The sequence below is a fragment of the Carcharhinus amblyrhynchos genome, chromosome 18, assembly GCF_965287045.1.
Source record: "Carcharhinus amblyrhynchos chromosome 18, sCarAmb.v2.hapA, whole genome shotgun sequence".
NCBI lineage: Eukaryota > Metazoa > Chordata > Chondrichthyes > Carcharhiniformes > Carcharhinidae > Carcharhinus > Carcharhinus amblyrhynchos.
The window spans coordinates 26,457,483-26,476,707 of record NC_137341.1 but is presented as its reverse complement, the minus strand read 5'-3'; the positions used below and the strand labels follow the sequence as shown (position 1 = coordinate 26,476,707).

Here is a 19,225-nt window from a genome sequence, read left to right as displayed (position 1 = left end):
CAATAAGGTTGCACAGTAGTTAGCACTGCTGCCTCACATCTCCAGAGACCCAGGTTCAATTCCGGCCTTGGGTGACTGTCTGTGTGGAGTTTGTATGTTCTCCCTGTGTCTGCGTGGGTTTCCTCTGGGTGCTCCAGTTTTCTCCCACAGTCCAAAGATGTGTAGGTTAGGTGGAATGGCTGTACTGAATTGCCCCTTAATGTCCCCAAGATGTGGAGATTAGATGGATTAGTCATGGGAAATATGTGAGGTTATGAGGATAGGTCAGGGGAGAGCCTGGGTTAGATACTCTGTTAGTGAGTCACTGCAGACACAATGAGCTGTATGGGCTCTTCTGCACTGTAAGGATTCTCTGAATCTGTGCATGCCTGCCAACTCAATGTTACACACATGTATGGTGATGTTAGGACGCATGCCCCACGTCAGTGTCACACAATTTTACCCATGTTTAGGTTGGGTAAAACTCTGAAGGATTCCTTTAAAAATAATTCCTTAGGTAGCTGCCTTGTTTTAACAGCTTTGAATATCCATTCTATTAAACAGTTAAAGATTGCATGTGACTAACAATATTCAGAGCTTATACAGCCTTATTCTCACAAGTGCTGTGGCTGACTCGCTTTTCCTTCCTTCCCAGGGATGCAGCCGTTAGCAGACTTGACAAACCCTTTTGCGATGGATTCAGGGGTGAAGCCTTGGAGCTTCTCCTGTTTCTGAACCCCTTAATCCACACCCTTTAACCCTCCCCTGCCATCCCCAATTCTATTAAAAAACCAGTATCAATGCACTTCAAATTATAATGACAAGAATAGTAAGGTAATATAATTTTCCACACAAGCCTTTGCACCAATACTCAGAAAAAGCCCCAAATTGTCCCAACAATGAGGTGTTTAATATAATCAGACTAACCCTGAAACACTTAATTTTATTTAAGACAGGTAATAAAAACCTACAAGTCACTTTTAAAGGAGAGTGCCTTTCTGCATTTGTTCCTGATGCTTTGTACACATTAACTAACACACAGTGGATGGCACAGATCCAATCACCGCACCTCACCTCGGTCTCCAATCTCCCCAGGCGTGGAGGCTGGGAGGTGGAGAAATTTTAGGATTGAAAATTTAGGATTGAATCAGCAGCAAGTGGGAAGTTTATTAGCAATGAAGACTGGCAATGTGGCCTCCAGGACGCAGCAGCTGCTACCACCTCCTGCCGCCAGCTCCCCACCCACTGTCACATTGCTTGTTTTTAATAATGTACCTGTTTTTTTTCACTCTTCCTTTACTGACTCTCAGACTCTAGCTGCTTTGACCCTCTGAGATCCCACCGGCTTGAATAGCCCATCTGAGCCAGTGCTTCATGAGATAACATGTGGCTGGCATCCCATTCTGTACTTGCTCCACCCAGCTGTAAATGGTATCTGTTATGCCTGCGTCGCAATGCTGTCGTGTTATCAACCGCATGCATATTGCCTTCATAGTGTCCATTTGGACATAGGAGCTTGGGGCCCCCCCATCTCAATACTCAAAATGAAGTGATACCCTTGTCTCTACCAACAACAGTCTGACATAGCCACAAATTGGCTTCTAACCTCTGGCACCATGTCCTTAAAGGTACCTTGCATTTGTAACAACACATGTTTTATCTTCCCTATCCTTCAGTACGACCTTTATCCTGGCTGAGCTTTCCTTGCTTTTAAAGAGAGACACTGGAACTTTACAGCTGTTCAAGCTGGCGGGATCTTCCAGTTCAACCTGGCAGGATCTTCCGGTCCCACTGACGATGCATCCCCGCCGTGCATTTCACAGCAGCAAGGGGTGCATTCAACGGGAAACCCCTTTGACAATGGTGGGACCAGACGATCCTGTTGCCAACCAATGGTAGGCTACCTCCGCAGTTGCATGGAAAATCCCACCCACGGTGTCAGAGGTACTGAGATATAGGTCAGCACCTTCAGGAGACCGAAGACAAGAAGGAAATAATCCTTATTTCATGAAGTGTTAAACTAAGAAAAATTAACTATTTGACAATTGTAAACAGTGCAAAAAACAAACATGCAGTGTAAAACCAGGCTTAAAATACCTGGATATGAATGTATTGTTCTTACAGTGAGTTCAACAAAGAGAAATCTAAAAAAGGCAAAGATCCCAAGGACCCAGCTGAGATGGTGAAGTACACAAAGGTAAGGGATGCTCAATTCTCTATCCCACCCCATGATGACTGCACAGCAGCCTGTTCCTGAGCAAATTGCACTCCCAGAGAAGCCAGCATTAACGGGAACTCACCACTGATGGGAATTACAGGCAGGACAAACTGGCCCTGCCTACCTGACCACCCCATAATTAATGGATGGAATTTCAAAGGCCAGGGTGTAGTGGCTCTGTGAAGCCAAAACTGGAAACTTTAAACAGAGGTTGTTTGAAGCCTGCCTTTTTCATTAGATACAAGAGCTCTTTTTGGATGGGTTATAGATTGGAATACTCTGCACAGACACATTCTTTCTGAGCATTAGTATATCCTTGGAAGAGTGGGATTACCACCATGTATTGCCCCAGTACCCTGGATTCCACTCTGTGGGCATTACTAGCCCTGGGAGAATGGATTACCCCGCTGCCTCCATTCCTCCCAGTTTTTTTTAAATCTCCCCTGCATGTAAACATAAGAACATAAGAAATAGGAGCAGGAGTAGGCCAACTAGCCCTTCGAGCCTGCCCCACCATTCAATAAGATCACGGCCGATCTGTCGTGGCTCAGTTCCACAGAAGTGATGTTAGGGGTAAGTTTTTCACTCAGATGGTGGTGAGTGAATGGAATCGGCTGCCGTCAGTGGTAGTGGAGGCGAACTCGCTGGGGTCTTTTAAAAGACTTCTGGATGAGTATATGGGGTTTTATGGGATTGGGGGTTATAGATAGGTGTTGATGTGATCGGCGCAACTCATGCGCCGAAGGGCCTGTTTGTGCTGTAGTGTTCTATGTTCTATGTTCACATTCCCGCCCTCTCCCCATAACCCTTAATCCCCTCTCTCATCAAAAACCCATCAACCCGCGTCTTAAAAATATTTAGCGAGGCAGCCTCCACCACTTCAATGGGCAGAGAATTCCAGAGATTCACCACCCTTTGAGTGAAGAAGTTCCTCCTCAACTCTGTTCTAAACCGCCCCCGCTTTATCTTGAGGCTATGCCCCCTAGTCCTACTATCCTTTCTGAGCGGGAAGAGTCTCTCCATCTCTATCCTATCCATCCCATTCATCATCTTATACGTCTCAATGAGATCTCCCCTCATTCTTCTAAACTCTAACGAGTACAAGCCTGATCTATTCAGCCTCTCCTCATAGCTCAACCCCCTCAACTCCAGAATCAGCCTAGTAAACCTCCTCTGCACTCCCTCCAAGGCTAAAATATCCTTGCGTAAGTACGGCGCCCAAAACTGCACACAGTACTCCAGCTGCGGCCTCACCAATGCCCTATACAGCCGCAGCAAGACCTCCCTACTTTTATATTCAATCCCCCTCGCTATGAAAGCCAGCATCCCATTCGCCTTCCTGACCACCTGCTGCACCTGCAAGCTGGGTTTTTGCGACTCATGCAGAAGGACCCCAAGGTCCTTCTGCACCGTCGCCTGCTGCAGTTTTTCTCCACGTAAGTAATAATCCTTCCTACCATTATTCCTACCAAAGTGGACCACCTCGCACTTACCAACATTAAATTCCATTTGCCATTTCCTGGCCCATTCGCCCAGCCTATCTAGATCCTTCTGTAGACTCTCCCCACCCTCCGCACAATTTGCCTTTCCATCAATTTTGGTGTCATCAGCAAATTTCGACACCCTACACTCGGTTCCCTCCTCCAGATCATCTATATAAATGGTAAATAGCTGAGGCCCCAGCACCGACCCCTGGGGCACTCCACTAGTCACCATCCGCCAATCCGAATAGCACCCATTGACCCCCACTCTCTGCCTCCTATTTGACAACCAGTCCTCTATCCACGCTAACACCCTACCCCCAACTCCATGCCCCCTGACTTTCTGTAATAACCTCTTGTGAGGTACCTTGTCAAACGCCTTCTGAAAATCCAGGAAGACCACATCCACCGGCTCTCCTCTATCCACCGCCCTAGACACATCCTCATAGAACTCCAGTAAATTTGTCAGACACGACTTCCCTTTAAGGAAACCGTGCTGCGTCTGCTCTATCAAGCAGTTCCCCTCAAGATGCCTCGCTATTTCCTCCTTGATGACGGATTCTAACATTTTACCTACAACAGACATTAAACTAACAGGCCTATAATTCCCCGCCTTTTGCCTGGCACCCTTCTTAAACAACGGCGTAACATTAGCCATTTTCCAGTCTTCCGGCACTTCCCCGGAATCCAGCGACGTCTGGAAAATAACCACCAAGGCATCCACTATTACCTTCGCCATTTCTTTCAGGACCCTCGGATGCATTCCATCCGGTCCTGGGGACTTGTCCACAATCAGCCCCTCCAGTCTGTCGAGCACCACCTCTCTAGTAACAGTAATGTCATCGAGACCCTCCAGTCCTACCACCTTTCCATCTCTAACATCCGGCAAATTATTCACGTCCTCCTCCGTGAAGACCGAAACAAAAAAGTTATTCAAGACCTCCGCCATATCCCCATCCCCTACCACTAAGTCCCCCTTCTCATCCTCTAAGGGACCAACGTTCACCCTAGCCAGCCTCTTCTTTTTTATATATTTATAAAAACTCTTGCTATCCTTTTTTATATTAAGCGCTAGCCCAGCTTCATAGTTTCTCCTACCCTCCTTTATCAACTTCTTTGTCAATCTTTGTTGACATTTAAACCACTCCCAATCCTCTCCTCGCCCACTACTCTTAGCTACTCTAAACGCCTCCGCTTTTAATTTAACACTTTCCTTCACCTCCTTCGTTATCCACGGCTTATTACCTCTCCTCCTACGGTCCTTTTTGACCATCGGAATAAATTTCTGCTGAGCACCAAGAAAGATCTCCTTAAAGATCCTCCACTGCTCCTCAGCAGACCTACCTTCCAACGCGCTCCTCCAGTCCACATTCGCCAATTCTTCTCTCATCCTACCGTACTCCCCTCTGTTCAAACAAAGGACGCGTGTCCGGGAACCCACTTTCTCCTCCTCCATCTGCACCAGAAACTCCACCATACAATGATCACTCTCCCCAAGAGGATCCTTCACCGCAAGTTCCCTAATTCTACCCGCCTCATTACATAGCACCAGATCCAAGATAGCTCGATCCCTCATCGACTCCAACACACACTGTTCGAGGAAACTATCCCAGCAGCATTCCAAGAACTCCTCCTCGAGCCCACCGCTTCCAAGATGGGTCGACCAATCAATATGCAGATTGAAATCCCCCATAACTACAGCTGTCCCATTCCTGCACGCCGCACTTATTTGCGCGTTAACAGCCCGCCCCACCTCCCGATCATTATTGGGGGGCCTATAGACGACACCCACCAGCGTCTTCCTCCCTTTGCTGTTCCTAATCTCTACCCACAACGATTCCACCTTCTGCTCCTTGGCTCCAATATCATCCCTCGCTACCACCCTGATGCTATCCTTAATCAGCAGAGCTACGCCCCCCCCTTTTCCCTCCTGCCTATCCTTCCTAAACCCTTGATAGCCCTGTACATTCAGCTCCCAGTCCCTGTCACCTTGCAGCCATGTCTCTGTAATGGCCACCAGATCATATCCATTTGTGTCAATCTGCGCCACCAACTCATCCACTTTATTCCTAATGCTTCGCGCATTCAGATAAAGCACCTTCATCCCAGCCTTCACCTGGACCTTATTTGCCGGAACGCCACCAACCATACTCACGCCCCTTACTCCCTCTATTATTGGGACATCCTCGGCCTCTATCCTTACCTGTACCGTCTCCTTAACTTTAGACCCCATAATGTCACCTACCCTCACACCCTCCCCCCCACTAATTAGTTTAAAGCCCTGTCTACAGTCCTCTTTACACGATTAGCCAGCACTCTGATCCCAGCACGGTTCAGACCAACCCCATCCCACCTGAACAGGTCCCACCTACCCCAATACTGGTGCCAATGCCCCATAAATTCAAACCCATTCCTCCCACACCAATCCCTGAGCCACCCATTCACTTCCTTAATCCTATCAACCCTACGCCTGTCTTCACTCGGTTCAGGCAGTAGCCCAGAGATGACCACCTTGTCGGTTCTACTTTTTAATTCCATTCCCAGCTTTTCATACTCCCTCCCCAGATCCTCAGTTTGCATTTTGCCTACGTCGTCGGCACCCACATGAACAACTACGACCGGATTCTCACCCTCCCACTCCAGGTTCCTCTGCAGCCCAGATGCGACATCCCGGACCCGAGCACCAGGCAGACAACACACCCTTCTGTGCACTTTGTCATTGTGACAAAGGACAGTGTCAATACCTTTCACCCCAATGTAAACCCTACATTGAACTTTAATTGAATTTCATTTCTGAATTATATCTCCAAAGGTGCGTGCTATGGAGAAAATCTTCATTGCTGCACATGGTGAGACATGATAAATATGTACAGATATGAAGAAGCCTGTCACATTGGCCATGTGTAACAAGAGATTGGCATTTGTGACTGTGACCCCTCATGATTTCCCCCATCATGTATTAAATTCCTGACCCCAGGCTGTCGGTATCAGAAACACACACACACATGCACACCCCCCAGTTGAACAACATGTGATATCAGCTATGTGGTTGACTCTTCACTGCCCTCTGAAGTGGCCTGGCAAGTCTCTCATTCAAAGGGCAATTAGGGCTGGTCAACAAATGCTAGTCTTGTTCACATTGCATGACATTATTTTTAAAAAGCACACAATGGAAATACAAAATTGTGTTATCTGGATGACAGGAAATAATACACAAATCTTTCTACCTCATGAAACAAAGTATTTTATCTTAGCAAGTTTAATAACCAGAGGAAGCCACATGTTCTTATTTCTGATATTCTTACATTTCTTCCATAGACTCCAATCCAAGAGTCCTTGATTGAGTTCTCTGATGAAAATATGAACAAGGTAGCAGCTGAGATCTTCGTTGGTAAGAATTAGCTTGGATTTCTGTTTATGAAATAAAACATCACTCTCGCTACATTCATTGTGGCACTTTCCAGATTTCTTTCTTTCACCCAATTTTCCCCACTTCTGAAAACTCTATTTCCCACAAAGGGTTCTCAGTCCTCACAGCCTCAAGTCACTCAAGTGACCCATTCATCACCTGTCAGCCTTTGCACAAAACACTGAAACATCCTAGCCCCTTGCGTGACTAAGAACTTTTGTCCTGACCAAGAACCTTTGTCCCGACCCCTTGTTCTGACCTGACGCTTCATCAATGACCCCGCACCCCAACCTCTTCATTCCTGACACTCTGCCTAATTCTGTTGCCCAACCCTCCCCTCACGTTCTCACCCAAGCTCACCCCCTCCAATCAAGAGGCCTGTGTTAACAGCAGAAGAGACTATGACATTCTTCTAGTAAGATGAGGTAGACTGGCCTTCCAGTCTGGTGCCACGTGACTCCAAAGCCTCAATCTCTCCAGTGTCTCTGGAGGTGAAGCTGTTTCATCTACTGAGTGCTTCACCCATTTAAAATGTTGTGTTACAACATCAGATTCCCTCCTTGGCCTTGCAGGGTCAATGACTCTTGACCTGGAAAGATGAATCAAGGATGTGGTGCAATCAGAGGGATAGGTGGCAAGTGAGTGCTATGTTCCTCACATTATTTTACTGTCTGGAATCACACTTGACGCTGCCTTTCCAGCAGTGATTTCTGAAGGAAGTTAGGAGTGGGAATGTTGATTTGTTTCTGACAAGTCTACAGGTGTTGAGGACCACATATACCTGAAATCAATCTGAACTCAGCAAAGGACTGAGAATTGTACCTGGTGCTTTCTGATCTTTACAGCCAAGTTCCATAACAGCCAGTTATTGAGAACTGTCACATATTTCTCTTCTGCAGCTGTCATGAAATTTATGGGGGATCATCCACTTAAAGGACAAACGGAACAAGACACTGTCTACACCATCCTTAAGGTAAAGGGAAACCTGCATGCCTGTGCCATGTGCATGTGGTGGTATGTGTGATAAGAGTTTGTACTTGTATGTTCACATAACATATAAATAGGTAATTGTGTGTTGCAGAATGATTAAGGCCCCTTTAAGAAACCTCACTTTTAAAATTGAAAGGTGATTGCAATTGGATTTGAGGGGAACTTGGCAGCCAGCTGAGCAAAGAAATGTGGTGTTTAAGAGAGCGAAGTAAAAAAAAGAAGAGAGTTGGAGAATTTACTAAACAACTGTTGACCGGGAAAGGAAGCTGCAAGATACTCAGACTGAGAACAACTCGCCGCAATGAAAAGTCAATGTGACAATTCACTGTCTATGTTGATTCTTTTCTTAACGGGATATATCTTGCATTTGCATTTTTGGGCCATGTCGCCCTCCAGTGTGTCCTATTTCCTCCCCTTCTACTCTAACTTGGCTGCAATGAACCAACAGCCGAAAGGACAGCAACAAGTGCGGCATGGTGGCACAGTGGTTAGCACTGCTGCCACACAGCACCAGGGACCCGGGTTCAATTCCCGGCTTGGGTCACTATCTGTGTGGAGTTTGCACATTCCTCCCATGTCTGCATGGGTTTCCTCAGTCCAAAGATGTCAGGATTATGTAGACTGGCCATGCTAATAATGCCTCTTAGTGTCTAGGTAAATGTGTAGGGTTATAGGGATAGGGCCTGGGTGGGATTGTGGTCAGTACAGACTTGATGGGCCAAATGGCTTCCTTCTGCACTGTAGGATTCTATGATTCTAAGTGGGCAGATCACCACCTCCAACCAGTGATGTTTCAATCACTGTGGCATTCCTGATTTCTGCCTGTATTGCCTGATCCTCTGCTCAACAGTATGGAGAGAGTGGGGTGGTCAGACTTTATATGCATGTTCCCTGGGCCAGATTTATGCCAGCTGTTTAGTGAGGATTTTGACTCTTTGCTTTGATTTTGTTCTGTCTTTTGTAGCTGTGTGGGGAATACGAGGTGATGAAGGATGAAACCTATTGCCAGATTATCAAACAGATCACTGACAACACCAGCTCCAAAATGTAAGGAAACACCATCTGCTAGTCATAGCCCCAAGCCACCCAACACAGCATTGAACATGGCCTGGCCTCAGCCGTAATACATTCACTGCTGCTGATTAGATAGCAATCTCTCTGAGAATGGTAGTTAGAGAAAGATGGCAAGCGTTCAGTACATGCCCACAATTGTCTTCCCACTTTATATTACCTTTAGGTAGGATCCAAGTTGCAGCAAATAACCCAGTCTTGGACTTGCTGATAAAGATCCTGTTTGTGGTGCATGAGATGTTGGGTCCACTCCCACACATGATTTGTTGAAGACTGAGTCCTGCCAACGCAAGATGGCTGCAGAAGATGGACAAGCATGCACAGAAGTCCATTGACATTACTCCGCTGTGCCCAGATTGCCTGAAAGTTTTTTTGACAAAATGCTATGGTGGTGGTTTGATTGACAGGCAAGCTTCCAAGTTCAACCTCAGTCATCAAGCTGAGGCAGGCAGCCTCATCCGAAGCTCACTGGGGTGGGTGGCCAGGAATCCTGACCACTGTTCCCTAAATACACTGAGTAAAAGTGCTGCCATGTTGCTTCTTGTTTATTTATGGCCTACTCTATTGCTCACAGTGATGTCATAGAGTAAAACAGTAGAACCATGCATGCATAGTGTTGGCAATGACTGCAGCCTTTCATAAACCAAAGCCCTGCATGTCCTTTCATGCAGATTGAAAAACTCCACAGCCTCTATTCAAAGAAGAGCAGTGGGGTTCTCTATGGTATTTATTCCTTAACCAACAACGCTTTAAAGATTATGTGATCATTATCACATTGCTGCTTGTGGGATGTTTCTGTGCATTATACAATGACTACAATGAAGTATGTTATTGGTCATAAAGCATCCTGAGGATGTGAAAGGCACTATAGGAATTCAAATTCTTTCTTTCTATGTCTGCAGCAAAGATAGTCTTCCAAGGTTAAAGTCCACCAGGTTTATTTGGAATCACAAGCTTTCAGAGCACTTCTCCTTCAACAGGCTTTAACCTGGTGTTGTGAGACATCTTACTGTGCCCAGCCCAATCCAACACTGGCATCTCCACCACCTTGCAGCAAAGATGGTTAAGGGGCATGAGCAGTTTATGGAATTGATCATCTGCAGTAAGCAGGTTCATGAGATCAGAGAATTGTTGAAATTATTCCAATGTCTGTTGCAGTGATAGTGTTCAGCGAGGTTGGAGGCTACTCTACATTCTCACTGCTTATTGTAAGTGTTCAGAAGTGCTCAAACCATTCCTCTTCAAATTATTGGAGTCTGTCTGCAGGATGCCTGGTTCCAGTTTTCAAGGTACTCCTTTTTATCTATTTGTACTTCGTTTGGTTGTGAATACCTTCCTTGCTTATGACTTTTCATCTCCATTTTGTTTTCAAAACTATAGAGCACTGCTGTTTAACAGATTGATTCTGATCTACTCTGCACAGCATGATTTAATCACTGATTCTGACCCACTGTGCACAGCAGTGTTTAACAGCTTCATTCTGACCTTCGTGTGCAGGAATTACTAAAGCTTGTGATCACAACCTGAAGAAAACCTTCCAGTTTGGTGGCAGGACCCAGTTCCCAGATGGCATGGAGCTGAAAGCTATGGTGGTCAGTGAAATATATCTCCTCTTTAATTCATTCACTGAGCTTTTTTGTTAATTTATCTCCTCTTTTTGGCAATCAGTTACTACCTTTTTCTCTTCTAACTAACACAAGAATTTCAAGGAAGATCCAAGAGTGGCACAGGAGTTAGCACCACTGCCTCACGACACCAGGGACCTGGGTTCGATTCCTGACTTGGGTCATTGTCTGTGTGGAGTTTTCACATTCTCCCTGTGTCTGCGTGGGTTTCCTCCGGGTGCTCCTGTTTCCTCCCACAGTCTGAAAGTGCTGATTAGGTGCATTGGCCATGCTAAGTTCTCCCTCAGTGCACCCAAACAGGTGCCGGAGTGTGGCAACTAGGGGATTTTCACAGTAACTTTATTGCAGTGTACGTTACTTGTGACACTAATAAAATGAACTTTGAGAACTTTGAAGAGGGTTGGAACAATGTGAGGTGTTCAAAAAAGAATTTTGTGCCCAAAATTTTGGTGATAAGCTGTACCCTGTCACTGCAGTGTTTTGGTAAGGCAGATAACCTGGCTCAAAATGTCAGTGCGCACTTTGATTTGATTTATTATTGTCACGTATATTAGTACAGTGAAAAGTATTGTTTTTTGCATGCTATACACAAGCCAACTTTTAGTCAAAACCAGGCTATCAATAATCTACTAGATTGGGGAGTGCATTTACAGATGATTAATAAGAGGCTTATTAGAAAATTGAAGGCATAATAGCAAATGTAGCAGTTTGGATAGAAAATTGATTGATGTCAGTGGCACAATAAACAGATGTTGTTCAAGTTGGTGAAGAGTTGAAAGTAATGATCCCAGCAGTCAGTACAGAATGCTCACTTGCTCTTGGTGTACACAAATGGTTTAGACAGGTATGGGCAACTCATAAGGAGGGGGTGTGCCAGCTGAGGAGGAGGACTGAAAATCATTCAGGAGGATGTCACAGAATGGGCTGCACAGTTTTATATGAGTAAGCATGAGGTCATATGTTTTGAATGGAAACATGAGAATTTACTTTTTATTCATTTATAGGAAGTGGGCACTGCTGGCTATGCCAGCATTTATTGTCCATCCCTAATTGCCCTCAGGAAGGTAGTGGTGAGCTGCCTTTTTGAACTGTGACAGTCCATATTGTGTAGGTACACCCACAGTACTGTTAGGTAGAGAGCTCCAGATTTTGACCCAGCAATAGTGAAGGAATGGTAATATTGGAGTGTGAGTGGCCTGGATGGGAATTTGCAGGTAGTGGTGTTCCCATGCATCCGCTGCCCTTGTCCTTCTATGTTGGAGAGGTCATGGGTTTGGAAGATGATGCGCAAAAAGTCTCGGTGAATTGCTATAGAGTGTCTTGTAGATGGAACATACTGCTGTTACTGTGCATTGGTGGTGAAGAGAGTGAATGTTTGAGCTGGTGGATGGGATGTCTAGTATGTGGGCTGCGTGGTCCTGGAAGGTGGCAAGATTGAATGTTGCTGGAGTTGTATTCATCCAGGCAGGTGGAAAATATTCCATCTCACTCCTGACTAAGTGCCTTGTAGATAGTGAGGAGGCTTTGGGGAGTCAGAAGGGGAGTTACTTCTTGTGGAAGTAACTCCCTCTGATCTGATCTGCTCTTGTTGTCACAGGTTTCATATGGCTGTTCCAGTTCAGATTCCAATCAATGGTGGGGGGGTAGGGGGGGTGCAGGGCAGTGTCTCTCTCTTGATGGGGATGGTTATTGCCTGGAAATTCTGTGGTGTGAATGGAACGTGCCGCTTCTCATCCCAAACCTGAGTGTTGTCCTGATCTGCAGATTTGTTGTCCAGATTGCTTCAGTATCTGAGAAATTGTGAATGATGCTGAACATTGTGCAATCATCAGTGAACTTCTGATCTTATGGTGAAGGGAAGATCAATGATGAAGCAGCTGAAGTTAGTTAGGCCTAAGACACGACCCTGAGGAACTTCTGCAGTGATATCCTGGGACTGAGATGATTGACCTCCAACAACCCCAACCATCTTCCTTTCTGTTAGATATGACTTCAACCAGCAGGGGGTTTTCCCCCTGATTCCCATTGATCCCAGTCTTGCTGGGGCTCCTTGATGTCATACTCAGTCAAATGCTGCCTTGATGTCAAGGTTAGCTACTCTCACCTCACCTCTTGAGTTCAGCTCTTTTGTCCATGTTTGGATCAAGACTATAGTGAGATCAGGAGCTGAGTGATGCTGGCAGAATACAAACTGAGTGTCAGTGATCAGATTATTGCTGAGTGCCGTAAAGCAGCACTTTCTCAATGACTCCTTACATCACTTTATTGATGGTCAAGAGTCAACAGATGGGAATTGGCCAATTTGGATTTGTCCTGCTTTTTTGTGTGCAGTACTGGGCAGATTTCCACATTGCTGGGTAGATGCCAGTGTTTCAGCAATAGTGCAACAGCTGGGTGAGGGACATGGCTAGTTCTGGAATATAAGCCTTCAGCACTATTGCCGGAATATATCTAGGCCAAAAGCCATTACACCTTTGGCGGCTTCATGATATCACATGGAGAGAATTGTGTTGGTTGAATTCTGGCATCCGTGATTCTGAGGACCTCAGGAGAATGCCAAGATTGATCAGTCATTCTGTCCTTCTGTTGAAGATTGTTGCAAATGTTTCAGCCTTGCCTTTTGTACTGATGTGTGAACTCTCCTCATTGAGGATGGGGATATTTGTAGAGCCTCCTACTCCAGTGAGTTGTTTAGTTATCCACCACCATGCATGATTGGATGTGGCAGGACTGCAGAGCTCAGCCTATCACATGTTGTCTACGCTGTTTGGTATGCATGTAATCCTGTCGTAGCTGCACCAAGTTAACACCTTATTTTTAGGGATACCTGATGCTGCTCTTTGCATGCCCTCCTGCACTATTCATTGAACCAAGGTTGATCCTCTGGCTTGATGGTAATGGTCAAGTGGAGGATATGCTGGGCCATGAGGTTGCAGATTGTGGTTGAAAACAATTTTGCTGTTGCTGTTGGCCCACAGCACATCATGGAGGATGTTCAACATGGAGAAGTACCGATTCATAAGATGTCATAGGGTCTAGAGTCAATGTTGAGATCTTCCAGTGCAAACCTTCTTAACTGTTTACCACTGTGCCACTACCTCTGGTAGGTCAGTCCTGTTGGTGGGACAAGATATACCCAGTGACAGTGATGTCCGGCATATTATAAGGCATGATTCCATGTGTATGCTGTGTCAGGCTATTGCTTTACTATTCTGCGAGACAGCTCTCCCAATTTTGGCACAAGCCAGTCGTTAGTAAGGAGGACCTTAGAGTCAGAGCTGGGTGTGTTATTGTCATTTCTGGTGTCTGTGTCAATGCTCTGTGCTTTGTCCAGTTTTCATTCCTTGTTGAAATAAAAACAGAAGTTGCTGGGAAGCAGGTCTGGCAGCTTTTGTAGAAAAAGAAACAGAGAAACAGAAAAGTGGCACAGTGGCATAGTGCTTAGCACTACTGCCTCTCAACCCCAGGGACCTGGGTTTGATTCCCGGCTTGGGTGACTGCCTTTGTGGAGTTTACACATTTTCCCCATGTCTGCATGGGTTTCCTCCGGGTGCTCCAGTTTCTTCCCACAGTCTAAAGATGTGCGGTTTAGCTTGATCAGCCATGCTAAATTGCTCCTTAGTGTCCCGGGGTGTGTGGGTTAGAGGGATCAACAGGGTAAATGTGTAGGATTGTAGGGATTGAGCCTAAGATTGTGGTTGGTGCAGACTTGATGGGCTGAATAGCCTCCTTCTGCACTATAGTGTTTCTATGGTTTATTAATGTTTCAAATCCATATGACTTCTTCAGAGCTTGAGAGATAGGTTTTCTGTATTTACTTCAGATTTTCATCATCCACAATATTTTGCTTTTATTTTATTCTCTAATTCACTGCCACTTCTCTTCCAGGAATGCCTATCTTGAAGAAGTTCAGCTGTTCTCTTTTAGGGGATTTCTGTTTGTCTCTTTCACCTACCTCTTTTCAGCTGTGAAGAAGAGTATATAGACTCAAAATGTTAATTGTTTTCCTCTGCACAGATAAAAATATGGCAGGAATGGGGTTTGGTTTTGGAAATCAGGAATGGGCTCAACTTGTGTTTCCCAAACCAGAGACAAAGGTCTAGACCATACAGTACTGAAGTAGAATTTATACTAAACATTGGTTAATTCACAGTTAAAGACTGGATTCAGTTTTGGACATTCCATTGTAGAAAGAATGTCCTAACTAGAGACTGCAGAGAATGTAGATTCACCCGGATGATGTCAAGGATGGGAATATCAGTTTTGAGGAGAGATTTAAAATACTTGGACAGTTCCCATTGGAAAGCTTCTGTGGAGATTTACTAATGTTTAAAAAGATGAAGGGTATTGACGGGGTGAAAAAGGAAAGGCTATTTGCTCTGTATGAGGAATCTGTGCTGATGTTTGTCAATTAAAACTCTCCCTGAGGAGAGAGGTTGAGAGAAACCTCTTTACCCAAAGGGAATGCTGCAGCACAGACTGATTTGCCTCAGGGAATGGTTCTGACAAAACGTATTGCATCTTTTAAAAGATAATTAAATAAACATTTACATTATCTTGATAGTTTTGAATGACATTTCCTCTTTCTTCCCTCCCCCTTCAGGCTGGGAGAAGCTCGAAGCGACAAGTATTCTTGTTGCCTGGTAACATGGAGAGACATCTGAAGATAAAAACCTGCACAGTGAGTCCAGAGTGGAAAGGGATAATTGAAGACACCTTGAATTGGGCAGTACAGCTGGTGGAAATATTAGCACAATGTACCCAAAATGCGACCCACAAATTGGGCATAAAATAATAAACTTCCTGCTTGCAAAATTAATTATCAGATGAGAAGATATCCCTCTCACACACCCCACCTGTACTCTTGCCTGACTCCTCTCTTGCCAGACTCCCTCTTACCCAACACCCCCTTTTCTTTTTGCCTGATTCCCCCCCACCTTTCATTTACTCAAACTCCCTTTGTCTCCCCAGCTAACATCTTTCTTCCCCAATGCTCTCTCCCCCAACTCTTACCCTTTCCTCTCTCTTTTGCCCCCTCCACTTCTCTCGTGTCCCTCCTTTCCATTCCCCCTTCAGAAAACTATTGCGAAAATCTTATTATAATTGCTTAATGATTAGAATGAGTGGCTATTTTGTTCTGGTCCAGGTTGCAGCTGATGTGATTGAAGATTTTTGCAGTGAAATGGGGCTTCAAACCCCAGAGGCCACAGATGAATATTCCATGTTTGTTATCACCAACAAAGGTATTCTCTTTAGAGACCATTTTAGTGCCTGTTTTTCCAATGAATATGAGCAATGTAAGGGGAAAGTCTGTGTGTGACGGCAGCGTGGTTGGACTATCTGCTACAGTCCCATGTGACAATACTCCATGTTATGTTTCAGGGCAAAATGTGCATCCACTGAAAAAGAAAGATTACATCCTTGATGTAGCTGCAGAGATGGAGCAAGTTGATCAAAACTTCACTTTCTGTTTCCGGCGTGTGCTCTGGTTTCAACCACTCAAGTTTGAGAATGAGCTCTCTGTGACTGTGCATTATAATCAGGTACCGGGTATCGCAGTAATGGAGAGCTGTATGTGACTGTTTATTATAACCAGGGACTGGGATATCAGTAATAGAGAGCTGTATGTGACTTGGTTAAGATGTGGATGTGCCAGCGTTGGACTGGGGTAAACACAGTAAAAAGTCTGACAACACCAGGTTTTAGTCCAACCGATTTATTTGATAGTAAACGCACAAGCTTTCAGGTTAGTCCCTTCGTCAGGTGAATGGAGAGTTCTGGCCTCAGACAGAGCATATAAAGCACAGACAGTTTACAGATTACTGATTAGAATGCGAATCTTTACTCCTAACCTGCTGTTCAAGTCTTGAAGTGGCCGACAATGTGAGTGGAAGGAGCACTGATCACAGGTTAAAGAGATGTTGTATTCAACATATCATTGATGAAGACGAACATCTCGCCAGTGCCATCCCCACACCCCCACTTCTTGCCTTCAGACAACCACACAACCTCAAACAGACCATTATTCGCAGCAAACTACCCAGTCTTCAGGAGAACAGTGACCACAACACCACACAACCCTGCCACAGCAACCTCTGCAAGACATGCCGGATCATCGACACGGATACCATCATCACACATGAGAATACCATCCACCAGGTACACAGTAAATACTCTTGCAACTCGGCCAACATTGTCTACCTGATACGTTGCAAGAAAGGATGTCCCGAAGCATGGTACATTGGGGAGACCATGCAGACGCTACGACAACGGATGAATGAACATCGCTCGACAATCATCAGGCAAGACTGTTCCCTTCCTGTTGGCGAACACTTCAGTGGTCACGGGCATTCAGCCTCTGACCTTCGGGTAAGCGTTCTCAAAGGCGGCCTTCACGACACACGACAGCACAGAGTCGCTGAGCAGAGACTGATAGCCAAGTTCCACACACATGAGGACGGTCTCAACAAGGATCTTGGGTTCATGTCGCGCTATCTGTAACCCCCAACACTTGCCTGGGTTTGCAAAACCTCACTCAGTGTGCTGTCTGGAGACAATACACATCTCTTTAACCTGTGATCAGTGCTCCTTCCACTCACATTGTCGGCCACTTCAAGACTTGAACAGCAGGTTAGGTGTAAAGATTCACATTCTAATCAGTAATCTGTAAACTGTCTGTGCTTTATATGCTCTGTCTGAGGCCAGAACTCTCCATTCACCTGACGAAGGGACTAACCCGAAAGCTTGTGCGTTTACTATCAAATAAATCGGTTGGACTAAAACCTGGTGTTGTCAGACTTTTTACTGTTGGTTAAACCAGGGACTGGAGATGTCATAGTAATAGAGAGCTGTGTGTGACTGTTGGTTAACACAGTAAAAAGTCTGACAACACCAGGTTTTAGTCCAACCAATTTATTTGATAGTAAACTCACAAGCTTTCGAGGGGACTCCCTCTTCGTCAGGTGTCCCTTCAAGGGAGTCCCCTCGAAAGCTTGTGAGTTTACTATCAAATAAATCGGTTGGACTAAAACTTGGTGTTGTCAGACTTTTTACTGTGTTTACCCCAGTCCAAGGGCGGCACATCCACATCATGACTGTTGGTTAAACCAGGGACTGGAGATATCATAGTAATAGAGAGCTGTATGTGACTGTTTATTAAACCAGGGACTGGGATATTGCAATAATGGAGAGCTGTATGTGACTGTTGTAACCAGGGACTGGGATATCACAGTAATGGAGAGCTGTATGTGACTGTTGGTTAAACCAGGGACCGGAGATGTCATAGTAATAGAGAGCTGTATGTGACTGTTGGTTAAACCAGGGACTGGAGATATCATGGTAATAGAGAGCTGTATGTGACTGTTTATTAAACCAGGGACTGGGATATTGCAATAATGGAGAGCTGTATGTGACTGTTATAACCAGGGACTGGGATATCACAGTAATGGAGAGCTGTATGTGACTGTTTGTTATAACCAGAGACTAAGATATCAGTAATAAAGAGCTATATGTGACTGTTTGTTAAACCAGGGACTGATATATCACAATAATGGAGCTGTATGTGATTGTTATAACCAGGGACTGGGATATTGCAATAAATGGAGAGCCATATGTGACTGTTTGTTATAACCAGGGACTGGAGATATCACAGTAACGGAGAGCTGTATATGACTATTGATTAAACCAGGGACTGGGTATCGCAGTAATGGAGAGCTGTATGTGACTGTTTACTATAATGTGGAGATGCCAGCGTTGGACTGGGGTAAACACAGTAAGAAAGCTCACAACACTAACTTAAAGTCCAACAGGTTTATGTGGTAGCAAAATCCACTAGCTTTTGGAGTGCTGCTCCTTCGTCAGGTAAGTGGGAGTTCTGTTCACCAACAGGGCATATAAATTCACAAACTCAGTTTACAAAATACTGGTTGGAATGTGAGTCTTTACAGCTAATCAAGTCTTAAAGGTACAGACAATGTGAGTGGAGAGAGCGCTAAGCACAGGTTAAGGAGATGCGTATTGTCTCCAGACAGGACAGTTAGTGCGATTTTGCAAGCCCAGGCAAGTCGTGGGGGTTACAAATAATGTGACATGAACCCAAGGTCCTGGTTAAGGCCGTCCTCATGTGTGCGGAACTTGGCTATCAGTCTCTGCTCAGTGATTCTGCATTGCTGTGTGTCGTGAAGGCTGCCTTGGAGAACACTTACCCAAAGATAGAACATAGAACCCTACAGTGCAGAAACAGGCCCTTCGGCCCATCGAGTCTGTACCGACTACAATCCCACCCAGGCCCTATCCCCATGTGCCTACACATTTACCCACTAATCCCTCTAACCTACACATCCCAGGACACTAAGGGACAATTTTTAGCATGGCCAATCAACCTAACCTGCACATTTTTGGACTGTGGGAGGAAACCGGAGTGCCCGGAGGAAACCCACGCAGACACGAGGAG

General features: G+C 45.2%; 1 protein-coding gene across 1 annotated transcript in view; it reads left to right on the top strand.

Moving 5' to 3' along the window:
- The window catches only part of LOC145354721 (unconventional myosin-XV-like), a 137,893-nt gene that overhangs the window by 110,557 nt on the left and 8,111 nt on the right, over positions 1-19,225 (top strand). The window contains exons 50-58 of the mRNA XM_080206175.1: positions 2,104-2,176; positions 6,997-7,069; positions 7,987-8,060; positions 9,042-9,124; positions 10,307-10,437; positions 10,646-10,740; positions 15,377-15,454; positions 15,920-16,016; positions 16,156-16,316. Coding sequence (XP_080062301.1) covers positions 2,104-2,176; positions 6,997-7,069; positions 7,987-8,060; positions 9,042-9,124; positions 10,307-10,437; positions 10,646-10,740; positions 15,377-15,454; positions 15,920-16,016; positions 16,156-16,316 — 865 coding nt within the window. The remainder of the gene's footprint in view (positions 1-2,103; positions 2,177-6,996; positions 7,070-7,986; positions 8,061-9,041; positions 9,125-10,306; positions 10,438-10,645; positions 10,741-15,376; positions 15,455-15,919; positions 16,017-16,155; positions 16,317-19,225) is intronic.